This window comes from Schistocerca nitens, chromosome 8, assembly GCF_023898315.1.
Source record: "Schistocerca nitens isolate TAMUIC-IGC-003100 chromosome 8, iqSchNite1.1, whole genome shotgun sequence".
Taxonomy (NCBI): Eukaryota; Metazoa; Arthropoda; class Insecta; order Orthoptera; family Acrididae; genus Schistocerca; species Schistocerca nitens.
Window position 1 is genome coordinate 35,824,554 of NC_064621.1, and position 18,983 is coordinate 35,843,536.

The 18,983-nt window shown below is 45.8% G+C and overlaps 1 protein-coding gene across 1 annotated transcript in view; it reads left to right on the forward strand.

Moving 5' to 3' along the window:
- Window positions 1-18,365, forward strand: part of LOC126198829 (myrosinase 1-like) — a 113,118-nt gene extending 94,753 nt beyond the window's left edge. The window contains exons 8-11 of the mRNA XM_049935402.1: window positions 3,062-3,210; window positions 11,386-11,520; window positions 17,842-17,948; window positions 18,209-18,365. Coding sequence (XP_049791359.1) covers window positions 3,062-3,210; window positions 11,386-11,520; window positions 17,842-17,948; window positions 18,209-18,335 — 518 coding nt within the window. The 3' untranslated portion in view covers window positions 18,336-18,365. The remainder of the gene's footprint in view (window positions 1-3,061; window positions 3,211-11,385; window positions 11,521-17,841; window positions 17,949-18,208) is intronic.
- The last annotated feature ends 618 nt before the right edge of the window (window positions 18,366-18,983 follow it).

Here is an 18,983-nt window from a genome sequence, read left to right on the forward strand (position 1 = left end):
GTGGACGTAGCAGTACTTTTGTAGCATGGGGTGGTATCGTGAGCTAGGTCGTGTCCTCGCTGGAGGGCCTCAGAGCACGTCTGCACCCGCAGATGATCAATGACTTAACATCTGAGGTCATCAGTCCCCTAGAACTTAGAACTACTTAAACCTAAGGACATCATACACATCCATGCCCGAGGCAGGATTCGAACCTGCGACCGTAGCAGTCGCGCGGTTCCGGACTGAAGCGCCTAGAACCGCTCGGCCACTGCGGCCGGCCGCAGATGATCAGTGGCTTCTTCGTCCATAGGGGACGTCTTCGCCACTTTGATTTAGTAGACGAGGATGATTGTCTCCTCCGCCGGTGGCGCCGATGCTCCGGTCGGTGTTCGCGTCAGCCGGCGTTGAATACACTGACCACAGTCAGAACACGTGGGTGATTGGCCACCGTACGTTACTAACGTATGGCAAACACCGATGCTCAGGTAGGAACGGGACGTGTTTCGCCAGTTCGATTTTTAGTTGACGGACACCATTATACACCCTATAAAACCCAAACGTTTCTCGGGCACATTGCTGATCACGCTGCCGTACGGTCGGGAAGCTGCAGTTACGACGTCGGTTGGGGAGTTGAAAGACTGTGAATGTGCGCGAGCGCAGGCCCGCGTGGTCTGCTGTGGCCGCCCTCGTGTGACGGATGGAGTGTTCGAACTCAAATGAGTTCGCGAATTGGTTCACCACAGTTGTGCACAACTCGGCATTTGTCATCTTGATGTAAACGACGCTGGCCGTAACTGAGAGATGGATGCCCGCGATGTGCGTAGGATCCAGGAGGAGATCGTCTCGAAGGAATCGTTCGACGTCATCCGCGCGTGGCCTGGCGTGATCCTGTTGAAAAGTGACTTGGATCGTTGTGCAGTATTTTGGACGTGTGCCTAACGACTCGCGACGGCCACTCGAAGTAAGCAAGTGGCCGCGCGCAGCTCCGCTGACCGACGTCCGCTCCTGAACGCCGCTAAGTGTGGCCTGTTGGCTACCCGTGCACTCGTGGACACATTATGAAGTCCCATACAGGAGAGGAGACTTTAATTGAAAGTCGCTGCCCGATAACGGCGAATAAATATGATATTGCAGTATCTGTGTTGTTAAGAACAACGTTGCAATGTTCCTTCCGAGATGCACGCATGTCCCAAGAAACATTGCATCGTTCTTCTTAACAAAACAGACACTGCAGTTTCGTATCGTCGTTAATCTGGAACGCTATGACTGAACAGGGTTGAACGGAATGGAAAGAGCCTAAAACGAATCACTTTAAAAAAGTGCCAGAATAAAAACCTAAGTACACTACTAGCCATTAAAATTGCTACACCAAGAAGAAATACAGATGGTAAACGGGCATTCATTGGACAAATATATTATACTAGAACTGACTCGTGATTACATATTCAAGCAATTTGGCTGCATAGATCCTGAGACATCAGTACCAAGAACAACCACCTTTGGCCGTAATAACGGCCTTGACACGCCTGGGCATTCAGTCAAACAGAACTTGGATGGCGTGTACAGGTACAGCTGCCCGTGCAGCTTCAACACGATACCACAGTTCATCAAGAGTAGTGACTGGCGTATTGTGACGAGCTAGTTGCTCGGCCACCATTGACCAGACGTTTTCAATTGGTGAGAGATCTGGAGAATGTGCTGGCCAGGACAGCAGTCGAACATTTTCTGTATCCAGAAAGGCCCGTAAAGGACCTGCAACATGTGGTCGTGCATTATCCTGCAGAAATGTAGGGTTTCGTAGGGATCGAATGAAGGGTCGAGCCACGGGCCGTAACACATCTGAAATGTAACGTCCACTGTTCAAAGTGCCGTCAATGCGAACAAGAGGTGAGCCAGACGTGTAACCAATGGCACCCCATACCATCACGCTAGGTGATACGCCAGTATGGCGATGACGAATACACGCTTCAAACGTGCGTTCAACGCGATGTCGCCAAACACGGATGCGACCATCATGATGCTGTAAACAGAACGGACCTGGATTCATCCGAAAAAAACTGACGTTTTGCCATTCGTGCACCCAGGTTCGTCGTTGAGTGCACCACCGCAGGCGCTCCTGTCTGTAATGCAGCCTCAAGGGTAACCACAGCCACCGTCTCCGAGCTGATAGTCCATGCTGCTGCAAACGTCGTCGAACTGTTCGTGCAGATGGTTCTTGTCTTGCAAACGTCCCCATCTGTTGAATAAGGGAGAGAGACGTGGCGGCACGATCCGTTATAGCATGCGGATAAGATGACTATCATCTCGACTGCTAGTGATACGAAGCTCTTGGGATCCAGCACAATCGCGATAGGCTACAATCCGACCTTTATCAAAGTCGGAAACGTGATGTTTCGCATTTCTCCTCCTTACACGAGGCATCAAAACAACATTTTACCACGGAACGCCGGTCAACTGCTGTTTGTGTATGAAAAGACGGCTGGAAACTTTCCTAATGTCAGCACGTTGTAGGTGTCGCCAACGGCGCCAACATTGCGTGAATGCTCTGAAAAGCTAATCATTTGCATATCACAGCATCTTCTTCCTGTCGGTTAAATTTCGCGTCTGTAGCACGTCATCTTCGAAGTGTAGCTATTTTAATGGCCAGTAGTGTATATTATTGGGATGTACAGCAAAGGACGCCGTTCTATCAGAGGATTACAAAACTGTAATTGTTTCCTATAAGCCTTTACGGATAAAAGATGTTTCTTACTTACAACACACATTAATAAAGCTGGGTATAATTTCTAAGACAGGAACCAAATACAAAAAACTTTAACCATAGGGAGAAAACTGATAAAGTAAATGTAAGAAAAGGGCGTGATATGAAAAAGGACAAACAGTATCAGGTAATTTTGTGTAGTGGTGGAAAATATATCTTATGTTGTTTCAGAATTGAATTTTGTTGCATAAGACGTATGAAAATGCGGTGAGTTACGTAGCATTGTATCACACAGTAATTTTACTTATTGTAATCTTGCACTTACGCTTCAGCCAAATGTTCGCTAGTCCCTCCTGAATGTTTCTCACCCTGTCGCAGGGACGGCGGACTTCTTTGGGCTGAACCACTACACCAGCTACCCCACCACCGAGGGCGTCAGTGGCTCCAACCCGTCCATGGACCTCGACGCTGGCGCCGTGGCCGGCGACTACACGGACTATCCGCTCGCTGCCTCTTCCTGGCTCAGGGTGCGTACTCTACCATAAGTCTACACCTACAACCTACACCGCTGCCGAAATCTTTCCTTACTGTCTCTCCATTGTGTCAGGCGTCGACGTTGTGTCCGCTTTGGACTCGCTTCCGACGGAGATAACGCAAAATAAATGTTGATTAGCAGCGAGACACAGATCTCTCGGGCGATTTAAGTTTTTCTAACTATCTGAAGCATGCAAAAAGCAATACAAAGGCCTCAAACATGAGATCGAGAGGAAGTGCAAAATGGCTAAGCAGGAATGGCTAGAAGGCAAATGTAAGGATGTAGAGGCATATATTACTAGGTGTACGACAGATAATGCCTACAGGAAAATTAAAGAGACCTTTGGAGAAAAGAGAACCACTTGTATGAATATCAAGAGCTCAGGTGGAAAATCAGTTCTAAGCAAAGAAGGAGAAAGCAGAAAGATGGTTCAAATGGCTCTGAGCACCATGGGACTTAACATCTATGGTCATCAGTCCCCTAGAACTTAGAACTACTTAAACCTAACTAACCTAAGGACAGCACACAACACCCAGCCATCACGAGGCAGAGAAAATCCCTGACCCCGCCGGGAATCGAACCCGGGAACCCGGGCGTGGGAAGCGAGAACGCTACCGCAGAAAGATGGAAGGAGTATATAGAGGCTCTATACAAGGGAGATGTACGGATATTACGGAAATCGAAGAGGACGTGAGTGAAGATCATATGGGAGATATGATACTGCGTGAAGAATGTGACAGAGCAGTGAAAGACCTAAGTCGAAACAAGGCCCCGGGAGTAGACAACATTCCATTACAACTACTGATAGCATTCGGAGAGCCAACCCTGACAAAATTCTACCATGTGGTGAGCAAGATGTAGGAGACAGGCGAAATACCCTCAGACTTCAAGAAGAACATAATAATTCAAATCCCAAAGAAAACAGGTGTTGGCAGGTGTGAAAATTACCGAACTATCAGCTTAATAAGTCACGGTTGCAAAATAGTATCACGAATTCTTTACAGACGAATGGAAAAAAGTGGTAGAAGCCGACCTTAGTTTGTATTCAGTAGAAATGTAGGAACACGTGAGGCAATACTGACACTACGTCTTCTCTTAGAGATAGGTAAACATATGTTTCTAGCATTTGCAAACTCAGAGAAAACTTTTGACAATTTTGACTGGCAGACTCTCTTTCAAATTCCGAAGGTAGCAAGGGGTCAAATACAGGGAACGAAGGGCTATTTACAATTTGTACACAAACCAGATAACAGTTATAAAACTCGAGGGGCATGAAAGGGAAGTAGTAGTTGGGAAGGGAGTGAGACAGGGTTGTAGCCTATCCCCGATGTTATTCAATCTGTATATTGAGCAAGCAGTGAAGGAAACAAAGAAAATTGGGCTAGAAATTAAAAACCCTGGAGGAGAAATAACAACTTTGAAGTTTGCCATTGATATTGTAATCCTGTCAGAGACAGCAGAGGACCAGGAAGAGCAGTTGAAAGGAACAGGCAGTATGTTGAAAGGATATAAGATGAACATCAACATGAACAAAACAAGGATAATGGAGTGTAGTCTGATGAAATCAGGTGATGCAGAGGGAATTAGATTAGGAAATGAGACAATTAAAGTAGTAGACGAGTTTTTCTATTTGAGGAGCAAAATAACTGATGATGGTCGCAGTAGAGAGGATATGAAATGTAGACTGGCCATGGCAAGAAAAGCGTTTCTGAAGAAGTCTTTTCTAAAATTATTTGTATGGAGTGTAGCGATGTATGCATGTGAAACATGGACGATAAACACCTTAGACCAGAAGAGAATAGGTGGTGCTACAGAAGAATGCTGAATATTAGAGGGATACATCACGTAACTAATGAGGAGGTACTGAGTAGAATTGAGGAGAAAAGGAATTTGTGGCACAACTTGACTAGAAGAAAGGATAGGTTGGTAGGACATGTTCTGAGGCATCAAGGGATCACCAATTTAGTACTGGAGGGCAGCGTGGAGGGTAAAAATCGTAGAGGGAGATCAAGAGATGAAACACTAAGCAGATTCAGAAAGATGTAGGGTGCAGTAGTAACTTGGAGATGAAGAAGCTTGCACAGGATAGAGTAGCATGGAGAGCTGCATCAAACCAGTCTCTGGACTGAAGACCACAACAACAACAACAACATCAACAACAACAACGGTATCTATGAGTTTCATTGCTTAATATACAGAAACGTTTCAGTAAATAAGATATTTGGAAAATCAAACAAGTTTACATTGACTAAAGACACCCAGATCAGCATCCCTTGCTTCTTTTATACTAGTTACTGTCTCTTCCGTTCACAATGTACAGCAGTTAGGTAAGGAATACAGACGAATTATTTATCGACCTTGCAGGCAAATAATATTAGAGAAGAATTACTCCACTTCAAAAATTTGAGTACTGGATGAAAATTACTAAAAGTTGCAGAAGAAAAGCAGGAATACAGGCTAACATGAAATTGTCAGCTGACCTCCGGTGTTAATGTAATTTACCTCTTTTTGTGCAAGATAAATTACACAGCAGTAAAATGCAGTACGCAATTTTTTTGGAGGGTCATTATAGTGCTTGTAAATGTATAACTTTGGTCTCTTTTACTTCAAAGGAGATTTTCCGACGACGTAAATATTATAAAAATCAAAAGCAACAATCGTTATATTGAAACGAATAGGGAAACTTCACCTACGTCGTCATATCATTAAAGAATAAGTATTGTTACTCTTCAACATACTTCTTAGCGTAATGTGACTTCCTGACAAACTATAAGTGAGATTCTCTCCTGGACATACGAATTCTTGCTAAAGGTATCGCTCGGATAATTTAAGTAATAAAGAAATAAAGCACAGTATGGTAATAGCATAACGGCTTCGCCACACTGGTAACACCAGTTCCCGTCATTTCATTTCACGGAAGTTAAGCGCTGTCGGGCTGGGCTGGCACTTGAATGGGTGGCCATCCAGTATGCCGAGCGCTGTTGGTAAGAGCAGTGCCCTTGTGAGACAAACTGAGGAACTGCTTGGTTGAGAAGTAGCGGCTTCGGTCTCATAAACTGACATACGGCCGGGAGAGAGGTGTACTGACCACATGCCCCTCCATATCCACTTCCAGCGACGCCTGTAAATTGGGTGCCTATTCTGTATCTTTTCGCCATTGTGCCCGTTTCGGTACTCAATAGCACCGAACGGTCTAGTACTCGAATTAAAGTCTCTGCGTTATTCAGTATGCATTTCGGTAGCGATACCGTTCGGGCCTAGAGAACCGAAGTGCTGTTGTCGGTTCGTGTCGCGCAAGCCAATCAAAAGCAAGCGGCGGCAGATCCGCGCATGCGCACTGCAGCGCGCACAGCGCCACCACCACAAAGCGGTTAGCAGACGACACAGGCGCGCTATTCTTCCAAGTACTGAAAATTGCGTTTGCGTTGCCATAACACATGACGCCGCATTACATCAAGCTGACGTGCCCGCCATCATCGCCCTTGCCTCCTCCTTAACAGTATCAGGCGCAGTATATCCATTTCCATGATTTTCAGCTGAAATGCATAAAAATTTTTACAGTTTCTCTGACCGCATGTTTCCATGCATGCATAATAACGATAGCGTACTTGACTCTATTCTGCAGATTGTCGTAAATGCAGCATTATATCATATTATTTTCTGAAACGTAAAATTCAAAACACGATGTCAGTGTGAATGAGTTAGGAATAGTGTGTAGTACCACATTGTACTAATACATCTATAAAAGCACCCGAAAAACTGATTATGAGAGTTTCAAAGAATAAGAAGATAAACAGAATGTGGTTATAACACGTTCCTAGATATCCAAATGATTAAGCAGCCCACTTCCCTATATGATGCGTCAACTGTTTGGGTCTTAAAAACAAAATTGAAAAAAAAATAACGCATTTTCGAGAGTTCCTGCAGTTCGTTGAACTTTATAACATGCATCTCATGAATGAAAATGTTTCGTATATGGTGCTACAGTCTGACAATATTACGGCAGAGATCGTTCATCTCCGTCTACAGTGGTTGAGGATTCGATCGCAGATAAATACTTGTTACAAGCAAGATTATGAAGATGACTGCTTCTAGATACTTTCCCAGTAATTTAAGTTGTGCTCTTAGATTTCTGTCTAACCGCATACTCGGAAATCGCTACATATTCGGAAAAAATGGTGAATTATTTCTGACAAGAAAAAAATATAAAGGTCACTGTCGGCTGCTTCACTCACAGCAATTTCATCTCCAACAATTTCATATTTCGTATTTTAAACACACAGAAATCACGAAATCATTACTGAAGAAGTGCGCTCTTACATGTACGTAATAACGAATACTGCAGAAAAATCTTAACTTACACGAATAACAATGCCTCAGAACGTGTTGCATATATATATATACGAAGAGAGAAAAAAAATTTTTTTTTCATCCACACATGCGCGAACCTGTGACCCATCATATCGCATTCCCACGCGCTAACCACTTGGCCACACCAAACAATAGACACACTGTCCTCATTTCTTGTAGTATTGTGTAGAGAAACGTAGGCTGACTTCGTCGCCAAACGGTGCTGCGTAAGTCATAAATGCGTGATAGTTTGGAAGGTTTCCAATATCAGGCTTCACATATTTGCTTTCTATTGTTACTTGAAAGTTGTAAACACGTTTCGATAATTACTAACAACCCCATTTGCGGGAAAAAGTACACAAAGGCACTAGTAACGTCAGTTCACACTCATGTAATATACGTAAGCAGAGCCGATGTCTTGATACACTCCTTGAAATTGAAATAAGAACACCGTGAATTCATTGTCCCAGGAAGGGGAAACTTTATTGACACATTCCTGGGGTCAGATACATCACATGATCACACTGACAGAACCACAGGCACATAGACACAGGCAACAGAGCATGCACAATGTCGGCACTAGTACAGTGTATATCCACCTTTCGCAGCAATGCAGGCTGCTATTCTCCCATGGAGACGATCGTAGAGATGCTGGATGTAGTCCTCTGGAACGGCTTGCCATGCCATTTCCACGTGGCGCCTCAGTTGGACCAGCGATCGTGCTGGACGTGCAGACCGCGTGTCCCCTCGACGATCACCAGTGGTGTACGGCCAGTGTAGGAGATCGCTCCCCACACCATGATGCCGGGTGTTGGCCCTGTGTGCCTCGGTCGTATGCAGTCCTGATTGTGGCGCTCACCTGCACGGCGCCAAACACGCATACGACCATCATTGGCACCAAGGCAGAAGCGACTCTCATCGCTGAAGACGACACGTCTCCATTCGTCCCTCCATTCACGCCTATCGCGACACCACTGGAGGCGGGCTGCACGATGTTGGGGCGTGAGCGGAAGACGGCCTAACGGTGTGCGGGACCGTAGCCCAGCTTCATGGAGACGGTTGCGAATGGTCCTCGCCGATACCCCAGGAGCAACAGTGTCCCTAATTTGCTGGGAAGTGGCGGTGCGGTCCCCTACGGCACTGCGTAGGATCCTACGGTCTTGGCGTGCATCCGTGCGTCGCTGCGGTCCGGTCCCAGGTCGACGGGCACGTGCACCTTCCGCCGACCACTGGCGACAATATCGATGTACTGTGGAGACCTCACGCCCCACGTGTTGAGCAATTCGGCGGTACGTCCACCCGGCCTCCCGCATGCCCACTATACGCCCTCGCTCAAAGTCCGTCAACTGCACATACGGTTCACGTCCACGCTGTCGCGGCATGCTACCAGTGTTAAAGACTGCGATGGAGCTCCGTATGCCACGGCAAACTGGCTGACACTGACGGCGGCGGTGCACAAATGCTGCGCAGCTAGCGCCATTCGACGGCCAACACCGTGGTTCCTGGTGTGTCCACTGTGCCGTGCGTGTGATCATTGCTTGTACAGCCCTCTCGCAGTGTCCGGAGCAAGTATGGTGGGTCTGACACACCGGTGTCAATGTGTTCTTTTTTCCATTTCGAGGAGTGTATTTAATGATGTTTAAACTTTTATTTGCGTAAAGATAACACGTATTTTGAGAAAATATTGACCGAAAAGTTTTTTTTTTTTGGCGGTAATCATTCACAGTAACAACCTAACCTAACCATATTTCTAACAAAGGAAAATAGTCAATTATGAACTCACTTTCCAACCGGATGCGTCCTCTGGTGATTTTTTAGTAACACAATCACTAACTCCAAAGCTAAAACCGCTAAATATGTTTAAAATAACAAATTATAGGTGTACATAAGCCACAGCTCACTGATCGACAGTGCCAGACCGAAATCCAAAACCTCTCGGTACAGTTGTCTTAAAATCGGTGGGTGGACCGTCCGGTAACAAGTCTCAGAAGCTTACTGAATAGGATATTTCGATAAAGAACCGAAAATTACGTCAATGCCGAGACTAACCTACTACACCGATCGGCATGAACGATACAGAATAGGGCCCTGAGGATGACATGGCGGCCGGTCGGCACCGTTGGACTTGTTTGGGCGGAGTTTAAGTTTTACTGTAGCAGCATTCGCTGAGCATCCCGTCGCTCGGCATTGATGTCACAGAATCACCATGTACACCGGCCGATTGTCGCGGTCACGATGTTGAACACACCGCTGTAGTCTAACGCGTTGCTGGGAAGACTGGGACCAGCGCTCTGGCCCCGCTGGACAGTGATAAGGAAGATGGGCGTTAAGCGTTTCAAAAGACATTTTGCCGTTCGCGTCAAGTGATTGAAGTAAGCATCAACGTCATATGAGACCTGCTACTTCTGAAACCGACTAGAAAGTCTTCATCTCTTCATCAGCACAGTCGATACTTATGAAAGCCCTGTATGTGCCTAATGCTGTCATGCGGTAATTAAAGTCAGCCAAAGTTTAAACGCTTCACTTACGTGACTTAAGAAAAAAATGGTTCAAATGGCTCTGAGCACTATGGGACTCAACTGCTGCGGTCATAAGTCCCCTAGAACTTAGAACTACTTAAACCTAACTAACCTAAGGACATCACACACATCCATGCCCGAGGCAGGATTCGAACCTGTGACGGTAACGGTCGTACGGTTCCAGACTGTAGCGCCTTTAACCGCTCGTCCACGTGACTTAAGACTACTTTCTTTCGGTTGAAAACTAGCGACCTGTTCAATCTCGACTTACGTTTTTATGCTTCGGCAGCGCCACACGATTAATGGACAACACGAAGAGCACCGAGATCCGGCAGTCTGTTAGAAATGTGAGAAAGCTCCAACAGCCTATGGTTATAAAACGGTCTAAGGTATTCTTCACAGTGACAGTGAATAGTCTTTCATGTAGTGATCGTTATAGTCTTTCATGAAAACATTAATGAACTAGTACCCCGTCCCCCCAATTTAGAAAATGCAGGGTGGGGCAAATAAAAGTGGCCAGGATACGATTGGACGATCATTTGTGGCAGCATTAACGGAGAAGGAAAAGACCTACAGTTATCTGCAACAGGATGGAGCAACTGCCCATACAACCGGCCGAACCTTGTAGCACTTTGCTAACTGTGTCAGGCGTGAAGACTGTGTCAGGCGTGAAGACTGTGTCAAAGGTCAGTCGGGTGGCCACACGGGTCATGTCAGCGTGCGACTACTTTCTGCCGGGAGCCCCCAAGTCTAAGTTGTATCGGAACAACCCTCATGGTCTTCAAGACCTGCAGCAGGACATTTCGGATGAGACTGCAGCAATGCCAGCAGTCCAGCGTCCATCCGCCTTCGGCAGTTTTCTGACCAGCTCCCAAGAGCGTTAGGTGGTCACTTTCAACATCTCCTACAGTCAGGTTAGTACTTTCTTTCTTCTTCTGTGTTTCTTTGTATCCTGGAATTCTGTCCTCTGGGCGACTTTGACCCACAGTGCGCAACAATTAGCTGCCTTTCTTGAAAGTGAACTACGCCTTACGAATGCAGTGAGGAAGAATAGTCGCATGCGCTGGTGATCTCTCTCGGAAGAGCGTCAGAGTCGAAAGCGTTAAACATTTCTGTAGCCATTTAAAATTGAAGCTTTGTTTCAGTAGATCTTTTACTGGAAATTATTTGTAGCACGTTCTCTTCAGCTACTTATTAATTTGTGTAGACTGTAACTGACAATATAGAATTTCCACGCCAAATGATGATGACAGCCAATCACTAGCCTGTGTACTTACGTGTGATTTGTCTTTTTGCAGAGTGTACCGTGGGGCTTCCGCAAGACGCTCAACTGGCTGGTGCAGCAGTACCCAGGCTACCCCATCTTCGTCATGGAGAACGGCTGGTCCGACACGGGAGAGCTGGACGACCAGGGGCGGATAGACTACTACGGTGTAAGTGTGTCAAGCTGACGCGCATTTCGACGTACACGCGAAACCCCTTGCCTCTAGTTTCATGGCGACATAACGACGTGGCGTCGATCTTCGGCGACACACGCCCTACTTTTTGCGAGAGTGTTGTTAATTTTTCATGTTATTCCTCTCCTCACTCATCGTGACCAGTGCAATAATTTACGTATTGCACGGTTATCAGCAATTCATACAAAAAATACTCAGTTCATTGAGATCGTGGCATTTGATACATTAACACCTTATCTCGCTTCATTTCGAACATGACTGAGATAGGAGCTTCACTTCGTTGTAATATCATGCGAGATATTTATCACTTTCAGCCTGTTAGAACGGCATGGCTTACAGGAACTTGGCCAGCGCTCTCTGATAGTTTACAGAATTCATAATTCGAGAAACTAATACTGAGAGGTGAATGATAACTCACTGAAGAAACCGTAATTCTCGGTTCGTCACATAAAAAAATGCGGTACGTGTGTAAGGTTCACACGCATTACCTTGTTACAGGCGCCACAACGACACGTTTCACATCACTGGAATGACCAGTGATTCTTCGTCACTTTTGTCGCCCACCGTGACAGAAGCGACCGACAGCTGCGGAACGCTACTTACAGCAATGGACCCTTGTTTAGATCTGATGTACATGGAGGTGGATGGCTTATCAGCAACGGGGCCAAAAGACGTCATATGTAGTCCTTTGGAGGTGGTAAAAGCTGCAGGTGGATGAGTTCAATGCAGTGGTTTCTGAGTTGCACGGCAATCTAATACTACCACAAATTCTTTTTGGAACTGGAAGGTGACTGTAATACCTCAACCGTACTCCAGGCCTCTTTTGAGAGTGGAGACGGTGATACCTTTCACATTGTATACTGAATAATCTTGCAAAACCATGTCTCTTTCCATTGATACGTGTTCTCGCCTGGAGGGAGGCTTTTTTGGAGAAAATTAACACCCCGTGTGTTGTTGCGTGTTTCATCGATTTCCTATTCGCCGTTCCTGAATCTCTTGTTGTTGAGAACAGAAAAATCGCTGAGCTTTATGGCTATCTCTTGCGGTACTGCAAGTCGCCTTCTCTGCAAAATGCTTCTCCTAGCTTGTTCAGCTGCTGCATTCGCTGGCGATGTGATCACTTTCGACAAAATGGTGCAACTTTCGGCGGCATGGACCACAGTGGCTGCATGATGATATCATCAGCAGGCACTTTTGTCTATGTTCCTCGACGTATTTGTCCATAACTCGTAAAAACTACTATCAAAATACTCCATTCAATGGCCGCTAAAGAGCATTTTTTAAATTAGATAATGGTTTGCATTATCATTTTTTCGGAGTTACGTAATTTTTCAGAATATCAGTTGGTAACGGCGATGATCCTACGAATTGTGTGTAGATTGAAACCTGCAGATACGTATTCGTCGTGGGTCTCGCTGAAGTACAGTTATGTCACGACGAGTGTATCCTCCTTGCAACCAGCAAGTACAGAAATAGTCACTTTTGAAGGCAAGCTCCATGAAGGAAGCAGTGGCGGGTGACTCGAGAGTAGCCGGTTCGATTCTTTCTTGTGGAAACAAATTTAATCCTCAGTTGTTGGTAGGAAGGGAGTTGAGAGATGGTGCCGTTCAGCAATCTATGAGCCGGTGTCGCCCCAAATCTCTCTGCAGAGTCCCGAATAATGAGGAGTACAAGCGATCGCCTAGCCGGACGGAGATGATAAGCTCAGTTTTTGCTGTTTGATAGGAGAAGGTAGGTGCACGTCACCAGATTTTACCGTCAGTTTTTCTTCCAGATCTCTAACCATCCACACGAGAAAGATGCACAATCGATTTACTAGGCCGAAGAAAAACGGGGGACACCATATTCATATTTCCATGAAAATAGGTAGAGATTCCACTTACATTCCTCAGGGCGTTTCTCAATTCATGTTACACACTTCTAGAGGTTGTAGAGGGGACTTAGTACATCAAGTTTCACATAGGAACCCAAGTCCAGAAACGTGATCCAGCGACGCTACAGAGCGCAGAACTTAGAGACGCAGGCGCCTGTAAATATATATATATATATACAGGGTGTTACAAAAAGGTACGGCCAAACTTTCAGGAAACATTCCTCACACACAAATAAAGAAAAGATGTTATGTGGACATGTGTCCGGAAACGCTTGATTTCCATGTTAGAGCTCATTTTAGTTTCGTCCACGTACGCTCAATGGAGCACGTTATCATAATTTCATACGGGATACTCTACCTGTGCTGCTAGAACATGTGCCTTTACAAGCACGACACAACGTGTGGTTCATGCATGATGGAGCTCCTACACATTTCAGTCGAAGTGTTCGTACGCTTCTCAACAACAGATTCGGTGACCAATGGATTGGTAGAGGCGGACCAATTCCATGGCCTCCACGCTCTCCTGACCTCAACCCTCTTGACTTTCATTTATGGGGGCATTTGAAAGCTCTTGTCTACGCAGCCCCGGTACCAAATGTAGAGACTCTTCGTGCTCGTATTGTGGACGGCTGTGATACAATACGCCATTCTCCAGGGCTGCAACAGCGCATCAGGGATTCCATGCGACGGAGGGTGGATGCATGTATCCTCGCTAACGGAGGACATTTTGAACATTTCCTGTAACAAAGTGTTTGAAGTCACGCTGGTACGTTCTGTTGCTGTGTGTTTCCATTCCATGATTAATGTGATTTGAAGAGAAGTAATAAAATGAGCTCTAACATGGAAAGTAAGCGTTTCCGGACACATGTCCACATAACACATTTTCTTTCTTTGTGTGTGTGTGTGTGTGTGTGTGTGTGTGTGTGTGTGTGTGTGTGAGGAATGTTTCCTGTAAGTTTGGCCGTACCTTTTTGTAACACCCTGTATAGGGGTTATTCCGTGATGACGCTACAAACTCTCAAGGATAAATATATCAATTTAAGGTGAGAGTCCTTGGTTCGGAAACAAATGAGGTGAAAGTGACAAGCGGAAATCATTGTGGTACCTCCTACAGTGGAATACATGTACCGGTATTGTTGTTGCTAAGAATGTAAGGTAGGCAAATTTCAGAAGTGGTAGTATGGACCAAGACAAGAAGAAACGTCTGGTAACATGGACCCTAAAATGCCTACCTGAGGTGCTATGAGCCCTTGTTCAATGGAGGAGACGTGTTTCACACTAGCGCAGATGAACAAGTCGTCATAGCTCCTCCTGTATGCATTTTAGTGTCCATATCTACTAGACGTTTTTCCTTGTCTTGGTCCGTGATACCACTTCTAAAAGTATCCGGCCCCGGTAGCTGAGTGGTCAGCGCGACAGAATGTCAATCCTAAGGGCCCGAGTTCGATTCCCGGCTGGGTTGGAGATTTTCTCCGCTCAGGGATTGGGTGTTGTGTCGTCCTAATCATGGTCATTTATAACCCATCGACGCGCAAGTCGCCTAAGTGGTTTCAAATCGAAAGACTTGCACCCGGCGAACGGTCCAACTGTCGGGAGGCCCTAGTCACACCTCTAAAAGCTGTCTACCCTACATTCTCAGCAACTACAGTACCTGTACATGTATTCCACTGTTGGAGGTATCACAATGATTTTCACTTGCAACTTTCCGAACCAGGGACTCTTACTTCTAAGTGATGAATTTATCCGTCTCCATCGTCCTTCAAAGATTATGAGGTCATCACGGAATTGCCCTGTCTATAAACTCATCAACCAGATCATTATGACCACCTACCTAACAGCCGCTACGTCCATCTTTGCCACAGATAACAGCGGCGACACGTCGTGGCATGGAAGGGGTGAGGCCTTGGTAGCTCGCTGGAGGAGCTCGCACCACATGTGCACACACAAGTCACATAATTCCTGTGAATTCCGGGGAAGAAGTCGATCAGCTCTTCAAATGGTTCAAATGGCTCTGAGCACTATGGGTCTTAACTTCTGTGGTCATCAGTCCCCTAGAACTACTTACACCTAACTAAGGACATCACACACATCCATGCCCGAGGCAGGATTCGAACCTGCGGTCGTAGCGGTCGCGCGGTTCCAGACTGGAGCACCTAGAGCCGCTCGGCCACATCGGCCGGCCGATCAGCTCTGACGCCACGTTCAATCACGTGCCAGGTGGGTTCGATCGGGTTCATAACTAGGGAGATGTGGAGCCAGCATATCAATTGGAACTCGCTATTTTGTTTTTCGAACCACTCCATCCCACTCTCGGCCTTCTGACATTATCTTCTTGAAAAATACCACTGCCGTCGGGAAACAACATCGTCATTAAGGGATATAAGTTGTCTGCAACCAGTGTACGATACTCCTAGGTCGTCATGATACCTTGTGAGCGCCACTGGACCCTGGATGCCCTCGTCAGTTTTCCCCAGAGCATAATGGAACGCCCACCAACTTGTCTCCGTCCCGCTGTACAGGTGTCACGGAGATCGGGATTCACCAGACCATGCAACGCTTTGCCCGTGCGCCAACATCCGGTGCCGATGGTCACGTGCCCCTTTCTGTCGTAGTTGCCGACGTCATGGTGTCAACATTGGCACATGCACTGGTCGTCGTCTGCGAAGGCCCATAGTTAGGAGTATTCGGCGCGCTGTGTGTTCAGACAGACTTGTGCTCTGGCCAGTATTCAAGTTTGATGTTAGTTCCGCCGGAGTTCGCCGCCTGTCCTGTTTTACCAGTCTGCCGCCGGCCGCTGTGGCCGAGCGGTTCTAGGCGCTTCAGTCCGGAACCGCGCCGCTGCTACGGTCGCAGGTTCGAATCCTGCCACGGGCATGGATGTGTGTGATGTCCTTAGGTTACTTAGGTTTAAGTAGTTCTAAGTTCTAGGGAACTGATGACCTCAGATGTTAAGTCCCATAGTGCTCAGAGCCATTGCAACCAGGCTGGATGGCGTTTCTGAACATGGGTTCCCATTAAAACTTAATCTACTAACTGCCATCTACAGCCTTTAGAAGTGTGTAACATGAAATGTGAAATACACTGTACGTTAATTTTTTGTTATCTTACTAAGCGAAAACTGTATATTTTCGGCATGGTGGAGCTTTTTGATTCATTGCGTCGACACCAGTTTTACTGTCAGCATTTTTGTTTCGGCTTGATGTATGCAACTGCATCGGAAATTGTTCCGTGCAGCGTTCTTTACACCCCAAACGAGTATTCAGAACGATCTGAACTCGAATTCTGAACTGCTCCAAACCCTGTTGTACTGTCGAAGCCAAACACTTGTTTCGATCGAATGAATATATGTTTATGTCTTTTACAAATACTCCAACATCAGGAAAGCACTATAAACCTGATGAGAGATCCAATCCTCATAAAGAGAGACGGTGAGCAACTTCCTTTTTTTTGAAACTTCCTGGCAGATTAAAACAGTGTGCCGGACCGAGACTCATACTCGGCACTTTTGCCTTTCGCGGGCAAGTGCTCTACCGACTGCTACCCAAGCACGACTCACGCCCCGTCCTCACAGCTTTAATTCCGCCAGGCAAAGGTCCCGAGTTCGAGTCTCGGTCGGGCACACAGTTTTAATCTGCCAGGAAGTTTCATATCAGCGCACACTCCGCTGTAGAGTGAAAATTTCATTCATTTCTTTTCTTAAGGTGACTCAGAATAGTCCCATACTGTAGCGGCTGCTGACGTTGCATCTCAGAGAGACTTGCTGATAACTGCAAAAACAGTTTTCGTCTGTTACATTAAGGAAACCTCTCTTGCTGTAGCTTGTTCATCCACCAACTTTATGGTGGCTACTCCATCACTGATGATATGTGAATGGTAGTATATTGTGGATAATTATTCGCTGATAACGCATGTCCCAACTGCAGTAAACGCATCATAGTGCGTGACGGAATGAATTTCCATCCTGCAGCGGAGTGTGCGCTGATCTCAAACTTCAGGGCAGGCCAAAACTGTGTACCGGGGTGGAACTTGAACCTGAGACCTCTGGATTTCGCGCGCAATTGCTTCAGCGGCTCTGCTATCCAAGCACAATCCACAATACTCCCCCAAAGCTTCAGTTCGACCGTTACCTCTCTCTTTACTTCCAAATTTCACAGACGTTCTCCTGCATAACTCCAGAATCAACATTCCTGGAAGTAAGCAGATGAGGTACTGGCCAAGCTGTGAGGATGGATGGCTTGGATAGCCCACTAAACATTTATAAGACACCAGAAAAATTTACGATTCTCTCCTCACACTTGATGACAAGAGCTTGGAATTTTAATTACACCAAATGTAGATTCTCTCGTACTTTCAAACTATACAGCAAACATTCGTTAGCCAAACGGGGCAAATCACCTACATTTAACTGTTTTTCTTTTCGCCAGGCCTACTTGGCGGAGATGCTGAACGCTATGAATGAGGACGGCGTCCCTGTAATAGGCTACACTGCATGGAGTCTTCTGGATAACTTCGAGTGGGGCACCGGTTTCACGTAAGCTATCTTAGACTACTGATTGCAACTAACATTATGTTCAGCGTGATCCTCATCGGGGTTTATATAAGTTAATTAATTTCTAAGCATTAAGGAACATTGTTACCTAAATAACGCTAAAAGTTTACATAGTGGTGAGACGATTGTGCTGTTTTAGTAATTTTGAAACTGGTAAATTCACTAACATACAGAACAAACTATTTGATCAGAAAGACAAATTTTGTATAATGTACTGAAACTGTGTTTTTTTGTGTTTCAAGGACGAGATTTGGACTTCACTACGTGGATATCACTGATCCGGATCGGAAGAGGACTCCCAAGGCATCTAGTAGATTTTTAGAGGAGATATTCAGAACAAAAACTCTTCCTGCTAAATATATGATATAGATGGTGAAATAAAGCTATTGTTGGTATTAACCCATTCTGTTTTTTCACTATTATCATGAAACAAGGTTCCCTAAAATAGGAGCAAACCTTTCTCAAATGTTTGACTGACTATCTATAATCGACACAAACGTTGAGCTACATCACCCTCCGCCAGCTTATCCAAAACCACTCAGTTTATACGCGCAGCTTTGGCGCCTGGAAGTATTACAACCTTACGAACTTCTAGTTCTTGTGTGTGTCTCCTTGCGATTGACGATATGCGGTACTTTAGTCGTTCACTTATATTATGAAATGAAACACTTGCAACCATCGATTTGATGTTATTTTATCATACTGCAACCAGTTTCGGCGACTCATTACACCATCTTCAGGCCTTAACTGAAGCTGAGGCGTTGAACTCCAATCGTTTAAGCGATCTCATCAGTGACAAACATCTATGAACTGGCTTCCGTACAACACTGTAAAACCGATGTTGTATCTGCGACCGTCAACGAACAATTCAAGTTGACCTGGTAGATGACGGCTACAGATACAACATCGCTTTTACAGTATTGTACGGAAGCCAGTTCATAGATGTTCGCCACTGATGGGATCGCTTAAACTATTGAAGTTCAACGCCTCAGCTTCAGTTAAGGGCTGAAGATGGTG